Source organism: Elephas maximus, chromosome 4 (genome assembly GCF_024166365.1).
Source record: "Elephas maximus indicus isolate mEleMax1 chromosome 4, mEleMax1 primary haplotype, whole genome shotgun sequence".
NCBI lineage: Eukaryota > Metazoa > Chordata > Mammalia > Proboscidea > Elephantidae > Elephas > Elephas maximus.
The window spans coordinates 178,776,088-178,797,950 of record NC_064822.1 but is presented as its reverse complement, the minus strand read 5'-3'; the positions used below and the strand labels follow the sequence as shown (position 1 = coordinate 178,797,950).

Here is a 21,863-nt window from a genome sequence, read left to right as displayed (position 1 = left end):
CCATGGCAACCATGAGCTGCTGGTCCCAGGGGCACCTGGCCTCCAGAGTACAGACTCTGCCCTGGGCTAAAGATACAGCACAGACCTCAGGGCTGGCTATGGTCAGTGGACAGGGCCGGAGGGCTGAGGAACCTGGATTGCTGCGGACTGTTAGATTTGACCTGGATTTGCCTACTTAGGTTGGGGAGTGAAAAGGGGGCTCTCTGAGCCCTCCAGAGGCCCTTGATGGAGTTTTCAAAGATGGGAGCTAGGTAGGTCCTCTTAACCCAGAGCTTTCCTTGGCTATAAGAATCCTGGCTGGCTGCAAAAAAAATGAAACAAGACCATACCTCACTCCATGCACAAAAACTAAGTCAAAATGGATCAAAGACCTAAATATAAAACCTAAAACAATAAAGATCATGGAAGAAAAAATAGGGACAATGTTAGGAGCCCTAATATGTGGAATAAACAGTATACAAAACATTACTGACAACGCAGAAGAAAAACTAGATAACTGGGAGCGCCTAAAAGTCAAACACCTATGCTTATCCAAAGACTTCATCAAAAGAGTAAAAAAGATTACCTACAGACTGGGAAAAAGTTTTTAGCTATGAAATTTCCGGTCAGCACCTGATCTTTAAAACCTACATGACACTGGAAAAACTCAACCATAAAAAGACAAATAACCCAATTAAAAAAAATGGGCAAAGGATATGAACAGACACTTCACTAAAGAAGACATTCAGGAAGCTAACAGATACATGAGGAAATGCTCACCATCATTAGCCATTAGAAAAATCAAAACTACAATGAGATTTCGTCTTACTCCAACAAGGCTGGCATTAATCCAAAAAACACAAAAGAATAAATGTTGGAGAGGCTGTGGAGAGGTTGGAACACTTAAACACTGCTGGTGGGAATGTAAAATGGTACAACCACTTTGGAAATCGACTTGGTGCTTCGTTAAAAAGCTAGAAATAGAACGACCATACGATCCAGCAATCTCACTCCTTGGAATATATCCTAGAGAAGTAAGAGCCATTACGCAAACAGATATTTGCACACCCATGTTCATTGCAGCACTGTTTACAACAGCAAAAAGATGGAAGCAACCAAGGTGCCCATCAAGAGATGAATGGATAAATAAATTATGGTATATTCACACAATGGAATACTACGTGTCGTTAAAGAACAGTGATGAATCTGTGAAACATTTCATAACATGGAGGAATCTGGAAGGTATTATGCTGAGTGAAATTAGTCAGTTGCAAAAGGACAAATATTGTATAAGACCACTATTATAGGAACTAGAGAAATAGTTTAAACAGAGAAGAAAATATTCTTTGATGGTTATGAGAGCAGGGAGGGAGGGAGGGTGGGAGAGGGGTACTCACTAATTAGTAGATAAGAACTACTTTAGGTGAAGGGAAAGACAGCACACAATACAGGGGAGGTCAGTGCAATTGGACTAAACCAAAAGCAAAGAAGTTTCCTGAATAAACTGAATGCTTCCAAGGTCAGCAAAGCAGGGGCAGGGGTTTGGGGACTATGGCTTCAGGGGATATCTAAGTCAATTGGCAAAATAAAATCTATCAAGAAAACATTCTGCATCCCATTTTGAAGTGCGGCATCTGGGGTCTTAAAAACTAGCAAGCCGCCATCTAAGATGCATCAATGAGTCTCAACCCACCTGGATCACCTGAAGAACACCAAGCTCACAAGGTAATTATGAGCCCAAGAGACAGAAAGGGCTACATGAACTAGAGAGTACATCATCCTGAGACCAGAAGAACTAGATGGTGCCCAGCCACAACCGATGACTGCCCTGACAGGCAACACGACAGAGAACCCCTGAGGGAGCAGGAGAACAGTGGGATGCAGACCCCAAATTCTCATAAAAAGGCCAGACTTAATGGTCTGACTGAGACTAGAAGGACCCCGGTGGTCAGGGTCCCCAAACCTTCTGTTGACTGTAAGATAGAAAACGATACTGGTGAGGAGTGAGCTTTTTGGTTCAAGTAGACACATGAGACTATGTGGGTAGCTCCTGTCTGGAGGGGAGATGAGAAGGCACGGGGAGAGAAGCTGGCTGAATGGACACAGGGAATATAGGGTGGAGAGAAGGAATGTGCTGTCTCATTACGGGGAGAGCAACTAGGAGTACATAGCAAGGTTTATATAAATTTTTGTATGAGTGACTGACTTGATTTGTAAACTTTCACTTAAAGCACAATAAAAAAAAAAAAAACTTAAAAAAAGGAAGACATTCTGCATCCCACTTTGGAGAGTGGCGTCTAGGGTCTTAAATGCTAGCAAGCAGCCATCTAAGATGCATCAATTGGTCTCAACCCACCTGGACCAAAGAAGAATGAAGAACACCAAGGACGCAAAATAATTACGAGCCCAAGAGACAGAAAGGGCCACATGAACCAGAGACTACATCAGACTGAGACCAGAAGAACTAGATGGTGCCAGGCTACAACTGATGACTGCCCTGACAGGGAACATGGCAGAGAACCCCTGAGGGAGCAGGAGAGTGGTGGGATGCAGACCAGACTTAATGGTCTGACTGAGACTAGAAGGACCCTGTGGTCATGGCCCTCAGGCCTTCTGTTGGCCCAGGACAGGAACCATTCCCAAAGCCAACTCTTCAGACATGGATTGGACCGGACAATGGGATGGAGAGGGATGCTGGTGAGGAGTGAGCTTCTTGGATCAGGTGGACACTTGAGACTGTGTTGGCATCTCCTGCCTGGAGGGGAGACGGGAGGGTAGAGGGAGTTAGAAACGGTGAAATGGACAGGAAAAGAGAGAGTGGAGGGAGGGAGTGGGCTGTCTCATTAGGGGGAGAGCAAATGGGGGCATGTTGTTGTTGTTGTTAGGTGCCGTGGAGTCGGTTCTGACTTATAGCGACCCTGTGCACAACAGAACGAAACACTGCCCGGTCCTGTGCCATCCTTACAATCGTTGTTACGCTTGAGCTCATTGTTGCAGCCACCATGTCAATCCACCTCGTTGAGGGTGGCAAGGCGTATATAAGTTTTTTGTGTGAGAGATTGACTTGATTTGTAAACTTTCACTTAAAGCACAATAAAAATTAGAAAAAAAAAAAAGAATCCTGGCTGGGGGTCAGACAGAAATAAAGGGCTGAAAAAAAAAAAAAAACACCAGGCAAGCTGTCTCCCCTGATGAGCCTGTGTGGAGCCAATCCCTGAGAAGTTAAGGCGAGGGCCAGGCCTTGGCTAGCACACTCTGGGCCATAAGCCTGTGGCTGCTAAAAGCACCTCGTGGAAATGGACGGTCTACAGGGAAGGCCAGGCGCCAGCTGTGGTGCACAGTGGGCAGACTTGAGTGGGCAACAGGGACGGCTGTGAAAATCAAGGGTGGTTGTGGAACAACAGGAATGGCTTGTTGACAAGTCCTTGGAGAGACTTATCAGAACCTTCCCCACCTGCCCCCGGAGGAATTAAAAGGGGAATTGGGATGGGGGTGGAGACACCATGGCTGGGAACCAGACAGCTCTGGGCTTTCAACCTAGTGCTGCCAAATGTTAGCCACACATGACCCATCCACTTACTCCTTCCGTTGGTCGGCCAGTGAGCTGCCCCGTGTGAGCGCAAACATGTCAAACTCGTCTTCCAGTCGGCTAGAGGCATTCAGAGACTGCAGGCCGGCCCTTACGCTGCTGGAGCCCAGGTCTGCAGGGGCAGAGAGGCCCACATGAAGTACTTGCCTGGCCATCCTGGTACACTGAGCTGCTCTCTGCCAGGGCCAGGGCTTGGTGCTAGAGAGGCAGCGAGGTGGGAGAAAGGGGGCACAGCTGGCGGGGGAGGGGGGCGTGGGCGGCATGGATGGGCAGGCCACCTGCTAGCTGTGGAACCTTGGGCAAGTCACTTCCTCTCTCTAGCTTTAGTTTACTCATCTCTAAGGGGGAGATACAGTCAGCCCCTCCCAGAGCTGTTGTATCTGATAAACAGCTCAACAGTGGGATAAAAAACAACCAGCCAACCAAAGCAGCTGCCGTTCAGTCGACTCTGACTTGTGGCGACCCCACGTGTGTCAGAGTAGAACTGTACTCCGTAGGGTTTTCAATGACTGATTTTTCGGAAGTAGACCACCCTTTCTTCCAAGGCGCCTCTGGGTTGACTGGTATCTCCAATTTTTTGGTTAGCAGCTGATAACATCAGCTGTCTGCACTACCCAAGGACTCCAGCCAGTAGGATGGTGATTAGACGTTTAGTTGATTTTTCAAATAGTTTATAGTATTAGTGATTCCTAATGGGATCTTAATCCTTTCCTAGAGCTTGGCGTGAAGCAGGCAGTCAGTGACATTAAAAACAATCACGGTGATCATGACGGCGAACATTTACTAAGAGTGCGCTCTGGGCCTGGCCCTGTCTAATCACTTTTCATGTATTAACTTATCCACTCCTCATAACAACCTGGGAGGAAGGTCCCATTCCTAGCCCATGCTACAGAGGAGGAAACAGAAGTAACTTGCCCAAGGCCACCCAGATGTTTAAACCATGGCGCATTCCCAGTGTTGAGGGGCAATCACAGAATGGTGGGATTTCTGAGATCGAAGGAGGCTTGGGAATTGTGGAGCTGGGAGGGAGAACACCCACGTCTTGTCCTGAGTGCCCAACCTTGCAGCAAGATTCAGCTTGGGACCCTAGCGAGGTGGGGTTTGGGCCAACCTTCTGCTGTTGGTGCTCTAGTTCCAGCTGTATAACAGGAGGGTATCCCTAGAACTGTGGGGTGTCCACGGCACCATAACATACCCCTGGCTGGAGCCCCATATACCCCACTTACTCATTCCTGCCAGCTGGGATGAGAGGTGGCTGGGGGCTGCTGGGTCAGGGCCCATGTCGATCAGATCAGCTGCTGACTCGGCCTCGCTTGGGGCCTAGAGGGGAACAAGATGCCGAGCCAATCATCCTTCCTGCCTACAGCCTCACTTCCTGCCCTGAAGCCCTGGGGCTCACATGCTCTGCCCAAGGACCTGTCACCAGGGCTCTGGCTGCTATGAGTTTTTCTTCCTCTCCTCTATGTCTAGCTCTACTGGACCCCCTGGGAGGTTGGAAAGACCCCTGGGCATCAGCTGGTGGCACAGCCTTATTTAAAGGGACGGTGACATGCAACCTTAAAAGGGGCCTTCTCTATGAGCCTGGATAAGAAAGCACTATCCTGTCCAGAATACCTTGGGAGGGAGGTGAGGAGAACAGCCCTCCTCCCCTCCTTCCTATTGACACAGGCATGACCTAGTCACAGAAAAGGAGAAGAATTTTACCTTGGCGGTCTGGCCTGTTCGGAACCGTTCAAACCTACAAGACAGAAAAGACCCAAGTCAAGGAGACACACTGGGAGGGGCCACCTTGGCACAGCCCAGACAGTGCTTTTCAAACCAAGGGTCTCAAAGTCAACGATGGGGGCCACAAGCAGGGTGACAACACATCTTGGTTTGCCCTGGACAGACCCAATTTATACCTGTCCCCAGGGAATTAATAACAGTACCTCTTTTTCACTTGCAAAAGTGTCCCAGTTTGGATTATATGGCCATTCCTAGTCATGACCAGCACCAAACTGACCAACCAACCAACCAAGCTAGACTAGGACAGAAAAGGGAACCAGGATGCATGGCACGCAGTAAAGGTAAGCACTGCTTCATGAAGCTTGTTTCAGTTATATATTTATAAACTTGTGTGTGTCAGTGGCTCTCTAACGTGGTCTAAGAAAGACACACATAATTCGGACATTGCTTTATGAAGCCACTTACGCTCCCCTCAGACAGGCCAAGGGGCAGGTGAGCTGGATGGAGAAGAGCTTGGTCTGGAACCTGAGTCCTGCCCTGTCACTCACTGTGTGGCCTTGGGTGAATGACATCACTTCTGAACTGCAGTCTCCTCATCTATTAAAAGGGGGCCAAGAGTAGAACCTGCCTCCCAGATGGTTGTGAGGATCAAGTGAAAACACTGGGCGGGAGCAACTTCGTAAACTTACAGTACCAGGGGAATGCCAGGCCCGATGAGTGTGAGTGTTGGAGAGGCGCCAGTCACCCCTCAGCCCATGCATCCAAAATGGCAGGGAGGGGGGCTCTTTCATTCCCAGTGGAGAGGGGTAGACACACCGCCATGGAGCAGGAGAAGCCAGGCGGACGTGGCCTGCAGTGGCCCCACCCCACTCTCAACTGATTTGGAATCCCTCTGCGAGTGTCTGCTGGTGGATAAAGATATGAGGATGAGAAGCGACCAGAGGGTGCTGAACTACCTAGTACCATTAACCAGACAGCCCTGATCTCTAAGTGCTTTAGACATGTTATTTCACGGACTCCCATGGCCACCGTACGAGGTGGTACCACTGTGAGTCTCGTTTCACAGATACCGACTTGCTGTTTCTGCAGTTGCAGTCTAAGTGCTTCTTTGAGGAACTTCTCTTCCCCCACTGTACCGGATATTAGTGGGACTGGCATCAAAGGGCTCTCCCCGCTCCCCCAAATGGTGGGCACAACGAAGCTAAGTCAAGTATCTCTTAGGGATCTGACTCTTGAACAGCATGATACAAGCATGGGCAGATGTTAGAGCGGGTCCATTTGTTGACAGTGGCACCCTGAAGACACGGCCCAGGAGTTTCTGCCCCTGAGACCCCTAAGCTTCCCTGGGATTTGTCCTTCCTGTCCTGTTGGGAGGCTTCATTGATTCACTCTTTGGATTCTGAAAGCTACCCATTTAATAAAGGCTGTTTTTCTAGTAAATTCTTTTTGTGCTTAAGTTAGCCAGAAAGGCTTTGTAACCTTATAATCAAAGAGCCTAAATTAAGTTAGGTAACTTGTCTCAGGTCCCAGAGCCAGCAAGCGGTGGACCAAGCAAGCACAGACCAGGCCTGTCTGGTGCCAGGGCCATGCTCTTAGCCACCATCTACTACCATCCCCCAGGAGTGGACCCAGGGACACCAGTGGCAGGGATAACTTTGGAAAGGAGGCAAGAAGGAGAATTCATGCCCACGCTGGAAGACAGCGGAGAACATCCACTCAATGGCTGCCTTGTATTTGACAAGAAGGCAAGAGAAAGCTCAGGCGCTGTGAAGAGACCAGGAGAACAGGGAGGAAGGGAGAAGTGTGGGCAGTTTGGCCAGAGGCCGGAGCGGGGGCGGGGGGGGGCAGTAGGGTACCGTTCGTGGCGTAGGAACACATTGTTGAGATTGTCATTGACGATAAGCAGCTCCTCGGTCAGCTGCTCGTTGGTGATTCGAGGGATGAGCTCCAGGACCCGCTGCTGCATGGCTCGGCATGTCTGGTTGAGCTCCTGCCGAGAAGGAAGTGAGAAAAGCACAGCCACTCAGCCCCGAGTGGGGCCATCTCCAATGGATGGACTTTGGCCCCGGGATGTGCCTTGAAGAGGGATAGGTTTCCAAACTGGGCTTCAAAGTTCCAGGGAATAGTTTTTGGGGTTCACATATGTACATTTGAATTTCACTTCTAACGTGTTCTATACTAAAATTTAATGCGCTGGAGATCACCACATGTTAAACTTGGCTTTGTGCAGACTTCTGAAAAGTTTCTGCTGCCATTTTTGCTTGGTTAGAGAAACTGAGACTGGAAGGTACCCTGGAGAACAGACCGTAGCTTCTCCTCTGGATGGATCGAGATTTTTTTGTGACCAAAGCATTGGAAAATGAAGTGCATGACTTCAACAATCATCTTCAGCACCACCCCTCCTCCCGCCCATTTTGCATTTCTGCCTCATTAGTTTCACTGGTGAACTTTTTTTTTAATAGTGCACTTTCACTTTGAAATAATTTTTGATTTATAGCAAAGTTGCAAACAGTACAGAATGTTCTTGTATATCCTTCATCCACCTTCTCCTTAGCTTGACATATGTCAAAGCTAAGCAGTGAACACTGGTGCAATATTATAACTATAGACTTTATTCAGATTTCACCAGGTTTTCCATTAATGTCCTTTTTCTGTTCCAGGATCTAATCCAGGATACTGCAGTAACACATTGACTTTTTTTGTTGTTTTGTTTTAAATATATACATAATAAACATTTGTCAATTCAACAAGTCAGGATGACATTTAATTAGTAAGCATCATCTATTTCAACTTATTTGGGAAAAAGAAGTTGTATTATTAAAAAAAAAAGAAAAGAAAAGAAAACCACAGCTCTGTCGGTTTAAATGGAGCCCTGGTGGCCCACTGAGCTCTTGGCTGCTAACTGAAAGGTCAGCCGTTCAAACCCAGCCGGCGTCTCTGAAGGAGAAAAGACCCGGCAATCTGCTCCTGTAAAGATTATAGCCTAGGAAACCCCATGGGGCAGTTCTACTCTGTCCTATAGGGACACTATGAGTCAGAATAGATGCAGTGGCACACAACAACAACAATATACGTTTTGACTACTCATTGTCAATAACAGTCTCTTCCTTCAGGCATCTGCCACCACGTGAACATGTCATGGCCTGAGGTCCAGACTGACAGTCCTCAGGCACAGCTGACTACAGGAACACTCCAGCCTACTTTTCTCCTGGAGTGATCATTAATACTAGGGGTACCTCAATATTTATTTTGGCTTTTTTTGACCCTGTCACCTACTCCCTCCTAGGTCAGGCCTTCTTCTGCTTGGAATTCCTCATCTGCCTTTAGCCTGGGACAGGGCAGAGCTGAGTGATGTTCAACATCCTCACGGGCCTCCCCTCTCTTCCTCTGGGTACCATGTACACCTGTGGCCTTGCTTCTTTTCCTTGCTAGCCACTTTCAAGAGCACAAGAGCAGTACTTGAAGCCAGGCCCCCTAGGTTCAAATCCCAGCTCTGCTACTTACCAGCCATGTGACTCTGTGCACATTACCTTTTTTTTTTTTGCCTCAGTTTCCTAATCTGGAAAATGGGGATAATAAGAGTACCTACCTCATGGGGGAGAGGGAAGTGGTGAGTTTCAATGAGTGAATGTTTATCAAGTGTCTGCATCAGAGCCTGGCACAGGGAAGTGCTTACTGCCCAAGGGCTGTCACTGTGTCAACCATGCCCACCAAAAGCACTCACACCCACGTGGCCTCGGCTTGGGACATACAAAACTGACTGAACAACAGCAATCCTGCGGCTCCCAGCTCGCTCATCTTTTCTCATAAGCCCTCGTTTAGTCTTCACGTTCATTAGTTTGTTCATTCATTCAACCCCAAGACTCCCACCCCCAACCCATAATGTAAGGACCCCTGAGCAAGTACACTGTGTCCGCTCGGTTAGGTGCAGGGACAGGGATGAGTCATATAGGGGCCCTGCCCTCCAGGAGTTTGAGGCCCAGTGGGAGACTGGCATGAAGTCAGACAATCACACTCGCACTGTCGCCTCTGGATTCGGAAAACTCCTTGGCCATCAGGGCTTCACTGTGTCATTCCACAGCTGTTCCTAAGGGCTATTTCTGTAGACTGACCCCATGGGGGGCGACCTTCTCCAACTACAGCCCCTTTTGCTCCAGTGGATGCCCCGGCAGGCATGGGGGCACGGGGGCACAAACAGCAGCTCCCCACCTGCCTCCGCCCCGCAAGCCCACTGCTCTCACATCTCAAAGCCTCGGAGCTGGCTCCGCTCTTCCACACCTAGCCCTCCTCCACAGTCCTGCCTGCTAATCTCACCTTCCCATTTTTTCTACTACCATTTATTGACAGCTTGCCCTGCACCAGGCAAAGGGCTAGGCGTTTTACATGAAATACCTTATTTAAATGTCACATCAAGCTTACACCATAAAGGCTATTATTAGAGCGATCTCACAGATGAGGAAACTGAGGCAAGAAGCGCTATTTTGCCCAAACCAAAAAGTGATAAAGCCAAGATCTGAACTCCAATCGGATGGAATCCAAGGTCCCTGTTTTAAGCATCTGCTGTGAGCAGGGAGTTCACACTGTGTCATGTCGTGGGCCCTGGGAAGGAATGTGTGTGGGCCAAAGAGCCAGCAGTCACCGGGGGCCGGGGAGGCTGGGCCGGCGGGAGGGGCCGTACTCACCTGCAGCAGCGTCAGATCTGCAGGCCCGGCCTTGGTGGGCACCAGCTCCGTCAGCATCTCTGACATCACTCTCACGTTCCCGCTCACCATCTCCAGCTCACTGCGCAGCTTCCCAATCTGAAATGCACCACGGGCTCCAGTGAGAGAAGCCAGGGTCCCTAGCCACTGCCTGCCTGTTACCACCAGCCTGGGGTGGCACCCAGAGCTGACATGCCAGCATCTTCCCTAGACAGCCTTCTTCCTGGCTCCTGGGCCACAGCCCTGCACCAAGAGGCCTGGAGTGGGCTTGTCCCCACCCCCTCAGATGCCCCCCTCACAGAGCTGCTACCAACCGTTACCATCTCCAAACTGGGAGCCCGGTGCAGGGAGAGGCCCACAGAAAACAAGCCAGGGGTGAATGAACCACTGAGCCTGGATGGAAGGACTTCAGCATCTCCTGGGTCTAAAGTGGCAGCTAACGAGGCCTCAGGAGGTGGCTTCTCACAAGGATCTGAACCGGGGCCTGCTGGGAGCTGCCTGATTAGTTCCTTCTGGTGCCTGCTTTCTCAGGGAGGCCTGAAAGCAAAGGGCTGTCAGAGCCTGCTGCTCTGAGATGGAAGGTCTGGGAGAGTCTTTGGGAGAAAGGAGCTCTCCTGCATTAATAATGAAGGGTGGGGTGGGGTACAGTTGGGGGAGGGAGAAAGAGAGCTTGAGATAGCAAGGGAGTAGAAAGCATGGGCTCTTCATTTAATTAGACATGATGCAGTAACTCAGTGGTTGTCAAGGAACCTTCTGCGGGGTGATGGATGTGTTCATTATCTTGATTGTGGTGACAGTTTCACGGATGTACATATGTGCCCAAATGCATCGAATCGTAGTTTTAATATGTGCAGACCGCCATCTGCCAATTATCCCTCAATAAGGCCAGGGGTTATCCCTCAATAAAGCTTGTTAAAAACAAACTCGCTCAGTGGCTATGTTTTGTGGGCTGCTAGGCCTTGGGCATGGTCATACTAAACGACACACCTGCTGGCTCACCCTAGTCAGGCCCAGCCAGGCCCCGCTCTGCAGTCCTCCTCATCCATAGCAAGTGCTCCCACCCCAAACTGCAATCTCTGCTGCTGCCTGTGCTCTGACCTCCCAGTGTCTCTATGACGGACCTGGGCCCTGACTTGTCCTGAGCCACAGGCCCTCTCTTTCTTCCTGGGATAACTGGAATCTTGCCCACTCTCTATTCCTGGGATAGCTGGCATTTTGTCCTTGCTTTTCTCTTCCGATAATTGGGATCTTGTCCTCTCTCTCCTTCTCAGGTACCTGGGATCTTGCCCTCTCCCTCCTCCTAGGATAACTGGAATCTTGTCCTCTCTCTCCCCTGAGAATAACTGGGATCTTGTCCTCTCTCTCCCGCTAGGATAATGGGAACTTGTCCTCTCTCTCCTCCTAGGATAACTGGAATCTTGTCCTCTCTCTCCTCCTAGGGTAACTGGGATCTTGTCCTCTCCTTCCTCCTACGGTAACTGGGATCTTGCCCTCTCTCCTCCTGGGGTAACTGGGATCTTGTCCCCTCTCTCCTCCTGGGATAACTGGGGTCTTGTCCTCTCCTTCCTTCTTAGGATAGCTGGGGTCTTGTCCTCTCTCTCCTAGGGTAACTGGGAATTCACATTCTTTCTCCTCCTTGGGTAACTGGGATTGTGTCTTGCTCCTGGCCTCCTTTGGTGTCCCAGGCTCCACCCTGAATCTGAAACTCTGATTTAGGGCAGTCTTGCCCATGGAACACTGATCCAAGGGGTGTTAAGAGGCTTTCAATGATCAAAGGGTTCCGAGGTCTCATGCTTTGGGAAACATTCTAAGTAAAGTCACACAGCCACTTCCAACAGGTTAGGCTATGAGAGGTCACTGGCATTAACTGTCTTATGCTGTGGGACTCTAGGGTGGTTAATATCCTAATGTACACTATGTACACTATGAACCCCCAGAAAGAGATCAACATGAAAGCATCTAAAATTTATTTGATTGAAGAACCCTTTTATCACGGACTATCTCGTGGGTCTAATATTAAGTGGAATACATTTTGGGAAATGCTAGTACAGTCTAAATTGTGTGTCCAAATTATAGCTGAGTTCAGAATGAGTGCCACTATGGAAACCCTGGTGGTGTAGTGGTTAAGTGCTATGGCTGCTAACCAAAAGGTCAGCAGTTCGAATCCACTAGGTGCTCCTTGGAAACTCTATGGGGCACAGTTCTACTCTGTCCTATAGGGTTGCTATGAGTTGGAATTGACTCGATGGCAACAGGTTTTATGTAAACTGATGATGACTGTGATAGCAGCTACCACTTACTGACCACCTACTAAGCACAGGCGCTAAACTTACATCTCTAGTTTAACTTCACTGTCTTACGAGGTAGGTACCATTATCCCAGCTTTTACAGATGTGGAAAGGGGAGCAGAGAGACACGTGGCATGCCCACTGTGGCTCACTGACATCTTCTAAAACCTGCCAAACCTGTGGGTATTCGACCTTTAAATGCATGTTTCAGTATGAGTGAGTGGAAAAACTACTGCACACAAACCCAATGTATCCAAGTCAGATGGGACTTAATTACAAAGGAGTCTGGGAGTCATGTCAGTGTGTGCCTGAACGTCTTCACGTGCACCAGGAGTCAGAAGGGGACGCTGAAATTAAACGAAGACTAAACCAAAAAACCATTGCTGTTGAGTCAATTCCGACTCAAAGCAACCCTACAGGACAGGATAAAACTTCCCCCTTGGGTTTCCCAGGAGCAGCTGGTGGATTCGAACAGCTGACCTTTCAGTTAGCAGCTGAGCTCTTAACCACTGCGCCACCAGGGCTCCTGCAAACTAAGACCACTCAGTTTTATTCAGCAAGAATCTTCTACACAAACAGCAATCAAAACCTTAATTCACACACATGCTAGACTTCAGGCAAATTGATTAAAAGTACAACTTGGTTAGATAATTTGAGGAGCCCTGGCGGCACAGTGGTTAGTTAAAGTGCTCGACTGCTAACCAAAAGGTTGGCGGTTCGAACCTACCAGCCACTCCGTGGGAAAATGATGTAGTTGTCAGCTTCCGTAAAGATTACAGCCTTGGAAACCCTATGGGGCAGTTCTACTCTGTCCTGTAGGCTCGCTGTCAGTTGGAATCGACTTGAGAGCAATGGGTTTTGGGTTTTTTTAGATAATTTTTGGATCACAGGGTGGATTTTAGCATTTTTAATGTACCTTTAATTATTTTATCCAGTTGGCAAAACTTTTCCAATAATACTTATAATCTTGGGTGGGGGGGGTGATTTCATAACTTGCTATGAAATATCAAAGTACGGAAGTTTCAAATAGGTTAGGGTGTGAAAAGCTGCTGGTAAGTTTATTCGTTTGTAAGTCCACATACCAGCGGATATGTGACTGGTGAAGACTCCTTTGGAGAGCCGTTCCATTTTTTTCCATCATCCACCTGTGTCCTTCTCACCAGCACTTTAAGCAGCTAAGTGCTTCCACTTGGCTGATGTGATGTGTCTGGAGTTTGTAAAACACCGCAAAAGCACGCATCCCAACGGCCAAGTCTAAAATGACTGAGCAGCCAGCTAACGCTGGTCCTGGCTGTAGAAGTCCCAGTAGCTTCGGCACTCTCCAAACAGCTTGGAGGAAGGCCCTGAGGCCTGTGTGCCACCGAGTCTGAGGCGGGTAATCCTCCAAAGCTAGTCAACGGGCTCTGGGAAAACTGGCCCCCAGGCCCTGACCTCTAGAATCTTTATGGACAGTAGGCGTCAAATCTTCTTGAGGCTTGTTTGTAGGAAGCAACATAGTGCAACGCAGAGGTGTTTATTTTTTGTGACCCAGTTGTGAAGACGTTTTAAAATTGTTTCAGCTAGAACCTCTGTTCAAATGAAATCTTTCATGAATAAAGAAGCAAACCACACAAAAAAGAGCTGCTCTACTTGATGAGGACATTTCTTCTCCATGATACCTTCCCCAGGGCTCTACAGCGAGGAAGCACAGTCTGAAAAACTGCCGAGGTACAGGACAGAGCCTGCTTGGAGTCAGACACACTTGAGCTCGAACCCAGCTGTCTCTGATGAGCTGTGTGATTCTGGGTAAGTTAACTCGTCTCTCTGAGGCTCAGTTACCTCATCTCTAAAACAGGAAGAATCATACATACCCCATGGGGCTGGTGTCAGGACTAAGTGGAGGCTCATCTGATAATAATTTCCATACTGACAGGTGGTCCCCTCCCTGAGGTGTGTGGAGAGAGTTCAGACCCCCCATCTTGACCTGCTGTTTACCTGCTCAGGGGTTGGTGCTATGGGTGTGTCGCTAGGAGGTATGGCCGGGGTGGACAGAGGGGCGGTGTGCTGGTTATAGTCCACTTGCTGACTGGTGTCAGTACCCACAGAATTCTGTCCTGAAGGTGTTTCTGAGTTGAATACAGTCTAGAGGGCAAAAAAAACAGGATCAGCAAAGATTTCTGGAAAAGATAAGGGCCCCAGGGAGTCAGGGGGCTAACAGGAAGTAGCTGCAGAAAGCCCCTCAGGTGGTAAGTCCTGCCTTCCCTCCCACTGTGTCCTGAAGTTGTGAGAAGGGGGACTACTGCCCAAGGGGTTCAGGCGGTGCTGACTCTCCTCACCCTCTGGGGCGTATGGATGGGCGAAAGCATGTCCAGGTCAGTCATGGGAAACTCCAGGCCCTTCCTCCGGAGGTCCTCGTAGACGGCAACGACACCTGTCAAATCGGGCGAGCTGCGGAACGCGTCAGCCCAGGACTGAGAGGGGGACAAGGGGACATGGCCAGTAACCACTGCTCACTTCCTCCCTGCGAGCCTGCCTGCTCCATCACTTGCTGGTTCTTTCCCTGACTTGCTGGCCCCTTGACCTCATTCACCCAGACAGCTTGCCCCTCCACAGCAACATTCAGTTGACAAGCCTCCCTTCACGCACAGAACATTCAATCAGCAGAAAACCACAGAAGGAGAGACAGCTACCAGAAATGGAGATGGAGACAAACTCACAAAAAGAAGAGTAATGGAGGGGGAGGGGGGCACGTTTCTCCTTGCCTAGGGGCCTAGAGCTCTCCACTGGCAAGGAAGCCCCTGCACTGACAGCCCCTCCTCCAGCCCTGCCTTGCCCTTCCCCACCCAGCACTCACCTGGATAAGGCTGAGCACCTTGTCGTGCACAATGGTGGGTGGGTTGTTCTTGGGCAGGATGGTCCTCACCAGCACCCCCTCCACGAAGTCCTGGCTGGCCACCAGCACGTGGAAGCGGTGCCCACAGTTCTTGACGCAGGTTTCTAAGACCTGGAGGGCCACGGGGTGCCAGTGAGCACCCCAGCCAGAGGAGGTGAGTCACCCAGACCACTCATCCTCACAGCTTTATCCACGTCCCAGGGGCAAGGCCAAGCAGAGGCATGAGGCTTCCTAAAGAGGGACCCGCAGCCCGCAGAGAACTGGGGAACACCCCATTTGGGGGCTTGTGTGCTGGGGGGGGCAGGCCACATAGGCAGAGGGCGGGGTGCCAGGTGGAGATCACTTGCTCACTGACCAGGGTCCATGCCCACAGGACTCTGTCCTGATTATGTCCCCAAGCTGAACACAGTTTAGAGGGGAGGTGGCCCTCCAAGTGGAAATCAATGAGAACTTGAGCTTTCCATTAGCTGGTGACCCTGAAGCTGGAGAAAATGGCACCAAACCTCCCTTCCTACTTCCCCACAGGGGCAGCCTTGGCTTTTCGGCTTAACCTGATTCACCGGGATGTAGCTGCTGCTTGTGAGAAGGCTGGAACGGTGTCCTCCATGCTCCCGTCCAAGGCAAGCCCCTCCTGGGTAGCAGGGTGCCCGCCCATGCCTGTCCCTGTCCTGTGCGTGGACCACTGCCCTCATCTCAGCCCCAGTGTTTGTTTTTGCTCATTTTTCAGGGTATCAGAGTGCCCAGTGGCACCTGACTTGGGCTGCCAGGCTTCTGCCCCACAGAGGCCTGGGTGACCAGCCTCTAAGTCATTGCGGGTCCTCTGGTCCAGGCTCTCCTGCCAGTGGTTGCAGAAGGATGTAGGGCCTCAGTGTGTCTGCTCCTCATGCCAATGGGCTGGGGAGAACCTTTCCAGAAGGCCTATCTTGCCATTCCAAGTTCGCCAGCAGTGCAGACAGGACAGTGCTTTGCCCACAGGTCTTCCCTTCCCAGCCTTTGGATGAGGAGCCAAGGGTGGTCTGGAGTGCCCCTGGGCCTGAGGGGAGGCCACCCTCACAGACCACGGTCCTGCTGTGGGACAGACAGACCAATGGGCACTCACCGTCAGAGCCAGCATCACCTCATGGAAGTTCTTATTCCCCACGATTCTCTTCTTCACTGCCCGGAAGGCATCTCTGGGACTGGGGAGAAGGACAAAAGGAAGGCTGGTTTAGGTATGGAACATCCTTATTCAGCCCAGGAGGCAGCTCACCTAAAATCAGTGGCTCTGCAAAGCTGGAATGGCTTTTGTTAGCCAGCCTCCCTGTGACCCAACTGGCTTTGCGTATTCAGGTTTGAATCACATAAAAATCTCCCTGCCTCCCCACGATCCCTTCAGGAGATCGTGACGGCTTAGTGGTGATTCTCAGTGCGTAGTCCTGGGCCAGCTGCAGCAGAACCCCGTCGTTAGGAGAGGTGTGAGTGCTGAAGCTCCAGGAATCCCGCCCTAGACCACTAGCACAAAACTCCCTTAGGGAGGATGTGCACCTTACGCTGCCCCTTGGGGCTTCTTAGGCCGCACAGTGAAATTTGAAAACCAATAATCTACAGGAATCAGCTCTAGGGCCTCATCCCGGCCAGCTCCTCTATCCAGCCATGTTTCCATTCAATTCTTATTAAGCACCCATCATGTGCAAATGACCATGAGGACAGCACAGGACCGGGCAATGTTTTGTCCTGTTATACACGGGCTCACTGTGAGTTGGCGCCGACTCTATGGCGACTAACAATGTGTGCCAGCCACTACCCTAGGTGCTCGGGAGACGGGGTGAACGAGATCCACGCCACCTTGCTCTCAGGGATCACAACTTCTAGGGGAAAACCAAGTAACCGAAGGAACCAAGCAGGGTCCTGGGAGGACTGGGGCTGGGTGTGGGGGAAGTTAGGGAAGGCCTTCACCTGAGCTCTGAAGAGTGAGAAAGTGCTTGCTGGGGGGAGAGGGGGTGAAGAACAGTTCAGGTGTTGTTGTTGTTAGGTGCCATTGACTTGGTCCCCACTCATAGTGACCCTATGTACAACAGCATGAAACACTGCTCAGTCCTGCGTCATCCTCACACTCATTGCTATGTGTGGTGTGACGGGTCACTTTTGTGTGGCCTTTCTTGCCATGATCTTGTAACTCTCACCCAAGTGATTGTGGCGGACTATGTGGTAGGGTAATTGTGGCCCACAAGGGAACTGGTCAGTTTTGCTATCCTGCTGGGTTTAAAATGAGCCATCTGAGAAGTGGGAAAGAGGACTCCATCACTGTCAAAGAACATCCAGGAGCCAGCATGTCCTTTGGACCCAGAATCCCTACGCTGAGAAGCTCCTGGATCCAGGAGACAGAGGGAAGGCTCGAGAAGCGGTAGCAGGAACCAGACAGCAGTAGACAGCAAGGTGGGTTTCCTGGCCCATGGAGACAGAAAGCTGAGTGAGTGTCTTTGGCCAATCGTCGAGGGCCTGGAAGAGTGTTCCTGAGCCTGAACTGGAACCTGTTGTTGTTAGGTGCCATTGAGTAGGCTCTGACTTATAGCATCCCTATGCACAACAGAACAAAACTCTGCCTGGTTCTGCGCCATCCCCACAATTGCTGCTATGGTCGAGCCCACTGTTGCAGCCACTGTATCAATCCATCTCACTGAGGTTCCTCCTTTTTCTCTGACCCTCTACTTTACTAAACACGGTGCCCTTCTCCACGGACTTATCCTTCCTGATAACAAGTCCGAAGTATGTGAGACGAAGTCTTGACATCCTTGCTTGTAAGGAGCACCCTGACTGTACTTCTTCCAACACAGATTTGTTCATTCTTCTGACAGTCCATGGTGTATTCAACATTCTTTGCCAGCACCATAATTCCGAGGCATCAACTTTTCTTCGGTCTTCCTTATTCACTGTCCAGCTTTCGCATGCATATGAAGTGACTGAAAACACCATGGCTTGGGTCAGTGCACCTTAGTCTTTAAGGTGACATCTGTGCTTTTTAACACTTTAAAGAGGTCTTTTGCAGCAGATCTGCCCGATGCAACGCGTCCTTTGATTTCTTCACTGCTGGCTCCATGGGCGTTGATTACGGATCCAAGTAAAATGAAATCCTTGACAATTATGATGATATTGCTTGTTGGATCAGTTGTGAGGATTTTTGTTTTCTTTATGTTGAGGTGTAATCCATACTGAAGGCTGTGGTCTTTGATCTTTATTAGTAAGTGCTTCAAGTCCTTTTTACTTTCAACAAGCAAGGTTGTGTCATCTGCATAACGCAGGTTGTTAATGAGTCTTCCTCCAGTCCTGATGCCCCTTTCTTCTTCATGTAGTCCAGCTTCTCGGATTATTTGCTCAGCATACAGACTGAATAGGTATGGTGAAAGAATACAACCCTGATGAACACCTTTCTCTGACTTTAAACCACGCAGTATCCCCTTGTTCTGTTCGAATGACTGTCTCTTGATCTATGTACAGGTTTCTCAAGAGCATGATTAAGTGTTCTGGAATTCCATCCTTTACAGTGTTATCCATAATTCGTTATGATCCACACAGTCAAATGCTTCTTTTCATAGTCAATAAAACACAGGTAAACATCCTTCTGGTATTCTCTGCTTTCAGCCAGGATCCATCTGACACCAGCAATGATATCCCTGGTTCCACAGCCTCTTCTGAATCCAGCTTGAATTTCTGGCAGTTCTCTGTTGATATACTCCTGCAGCTCCTTTTGAATTATCTTCAGCAAAAGTTTACTTGTGTGTGACACTGTTCGATAATTTCCTCATTCTGCTGGATTGCATTTCTTTGGAATGGGCACAAACATGGATGTCTTCCAGTTGGTTGGCCAGATTTCTTGGAACAGATGAGTGAGCATCTACAGTGCTGCACTGCAGTTCAGGCAGAGGCACACCAAAGGCGGGGGTGTGTGTGGAGCGGGGAGCTAAAAGAACTAAAAAGGACTAAGAAGAAACTAAAAGGAGGCCCCAGGGAGTGTTGGGAGAGGTGGAGGGAGGAGCTGAAGAGGCCTAAGGGTCTGGGAAGGAGTGTGGAGGCACAGGAAGTACAGTGGGGAGCCAAGGAAAGACTTGGTGACAGCAGGCCCACCCTGTCGTATCCATATTCCACTGCCACCCTCCCCTCCTAGCCCTATTGTGGTGTAATCAATGTTGTCTGAATGTTCTTCCCTAAAATCCTTTTGCTCAGGTGGTTCCCCTCACTCCCTGTGGCCCAAAGGCCCTCAACCTCCATGTCTAGCTGGTCTAGCTGAAATTCACCTCCCTCCATAACGTTTCCCCAGGTCTTCAGTCTCCCATGGGTGAACTGCCATGCGACACTGACCCAGTGGCCCACTCTGGGTGAAGATGCAGCCTCCTAGTGGGCAGGGACCATACCCCTCCAAGGGCCCAGCGCTGCAGGGGCATGGGTAACATTCCCAGCCAGGCATCTGTCTGCCCATCAGTCAGTGCTGACCCCTCAAGAGCTAAGTCAGGAGAATCAGGAACCCTGAGCCTGGTCCTCCAAGAGGATTGAAGGCAGAAGAAAGGGCTTCCTGGGAACAAACCCTGCTTGGGGGGAGAGTGGTGGAGGCCTGTCAGGGCTGCTAGGTGGGCCAGGACTACAGACTACAAGGGTGGGACCAGCTTCCATCACCCTGGGGCAGCTCCTTGTCCTTCCCTGGCTCCTGCAGTGATGCTGGTTTCTGCTGCAGACTTGGCCATCGACCTGCGGGTCACTGCAGCTCTCTAAAGGAACTTGTTTCCACTTCTTACAGGGTGGCCTAGAGAAGAGGGCTCTGCACTGGGAACCACAGGTTCTGATTGCATGCCATTTCTGCATGCCTGTGAGGTATGTGTACCATTCTAGGAGTAGAAGGTGTAGGGTCACAGCTCAGTGGGGGAGAACAACAAGTAGAGAGACTTTAGTTTAGATGACAAGCTCAGTGAGGTCAAGGGTCATATCTGCGTTTGCTCACTGCCTGGAGCAGAGCAGGTGCTGAAATAAATAGCAACAAATCTCAATGACCCTGAGCCCCGGGTCTTCCCACCTTTATAAGGGAGATGAGGCCTTGCTGTCTCCAAGCATACAGCAGTGACTTTCAGCGACAACCGTGTTCATGGAGCCTCCGGCCTCTTCAGAGGGTTGATGAGGTTTTCTGTCTCCTGTCTCTTGATGGCCCCACCACCTGCCCACCACTCTCATCCCCTCCCCTACTCTTGACTCTGGACGCAGGAGTGAATGTCCCCTCCCCTGTCCCTGGGCAAGCCCACGAAGCCTGGCTGAGGAAGAGGCTGGAGGGTACCCGGCAGCAGCTGTGTTCTAATTGGGCCTGAACTCTGTGTGCCTCAGCTGCCCACAGCCTACCTCCAGGCTGGAGGTGACTGTTCCCCGCCTGCTGCCTGTGTCCAGCATGCCCCTGTACGCACGAAGCACAACGTGGCTGAGAGGAACACTTTCACGACAGTAGGATTATCCCAGTGAAAAATGGAGAGAAATGAGATCCTGCTGAACAGTTGATTCAAATTTACCAGAACAGAGGCCTCACTTGGCCCCATATGCAGTCACCACAGCCCCTCCCAGCCTTCCCTGGGGTTTTCCTGAGACATCCCCTTCTGTTCCCTCAGGCGCTTGGTCTTATTGCTGAAAGGATCTCACAGAGCTTTGTCTTTGAGAACAGAGACCTTGAGAGGTACAGTGACTTGCCTGAGGTCACACAGCTGGCTTGTCAGAGGTCAGGATCCAGGCCCCAGACTCATGCCCCACCTCACTCACCTGAGCCAGACCCCTCTGTGCCGAGGCAGGAGACCACGGTGACTTGCATTCCGGAAATGCCAAGCAAACGCTCACTCTTACTAGCGACTCGGTTCCGCTTCACTTTCACTGTCCTCCCAGTCACCCCCTTCCCTTCTATTTCCAATCTGAAGGAAAGGAGAGGCTGTTCTTGTTCACAAAGAATAGCTGGGAGGCCCTAAGGTATATTCCAGCCCCGGCGGTGCAGAATGGCGCCTAGGCCGGCTCCTCCTTATCCTAAGAAGATGCTACACACGAGGCTGGGTGTTCAGACCCACTTGGCTGGGCGCTCCTCAGAGAGGCTACGGAGGGTAGTGGCACTAGGGTCCAGCTGGCTAGCTGCACACCTGGAGTGACTTTGAACTTGACATCTCTGGGCCTCTCATCTATCTGTTGAGGGTTGGACTTGACTATGACTCTCAATGTTTAAAAGGCCTTATTCCTGGCCCTGCCCGGAGAGATTCAGCCTGGGGTGGGGCTGAGGAACCATCTTTACAAAGTGGCCAGGAGCCTGGGCTGCACAGTCAGACTTGGGACCCCGACCTCTGCTGCCCCTCCCAGGACCCAGCCATAAGCCTGGGGTCTGACTGTGGCCACAGGAGGCTGGGGAAGGCCCTCAGGCAGAATGCAGGGAGTGGTGCCAAGGCTGGCTGTGCCGCCCGCTGCCCACCCCATCTGTGTCCCACCACTCTGCGGGTGTGTCCGTACCCCTCCTCCGTCTCGTTGATGATGTCGCAGATCTCCATGTTGAGGGCCCAGTCCTCGCTCTGCAGGGAGCCATCGGTAGCTTTCTCTGAGAAAATGAAACCAAGAGTCACACAGAGGCGTGGAGGTCCAGAATGGACAAACTCAAACAGTGGGGTGAGGGCTGTGGGCTGCGAGGAGGGAAGACAACGGAAGATGGGCCAGGCACTGTGCAGGGAGTA

At 50.5% G+C, this 21,863-nt stretch overlaps 1 protein-coding gene across 5 annotated transcripts in view; it reads right to left on the bottom strand.

Annotated features, from left to right (window-relative positions):
* Positions 1–21,863, bottom strand: part of TOM1 (target of myb1 membrane trafficking protein) — a 58,213-nt gene that overhangs the window by 7,975 nt on the left and 28,375 nt on the right. For all 5 annotated transcript variants that reach the window (XM_049884296.1, XM_049884298.1, XM_049884299.1 and 2 more), the window contains exons 2-11: positions 21,646–21,730; positions 16,253–16,331; positions 15,115–15,264; positions 14,597–14,731; positions 14,256–14,402; positions 9,976–10,092; positions 7,150–7,283; positions 5,273–5,306; positions 4,795–4,888; positions 3,560–3,680 (exon numbers count right to left, since the gene is read on the bottom strand). In XM_049884296.1, the coding sequence (XP_049740253.1) occupies positions 3,560–3,680; positions 4,795–4,888; positions 5,273–5,306; positions 7,150–7,283; positions 9,976–10,092; positions 14,256–14,402; positions 14,597–14,731; positions 15,115–15,264; positions 16,253–16,331; positions 21,646–21,730 (1,096 nt within the window). The remainder of the gene's footprint in view (positions 1–3,559; positions 3,681–4,794; positions 4,889–5,272; positions 5,307–7,149; positions 7,284–9,975; positions 10,093–14,255; positions 14,403–14,596; positions 14,732–15,114; positions 15,265–16,252; positions 16,332–21,645; positions 21,731–21,863) is intronic.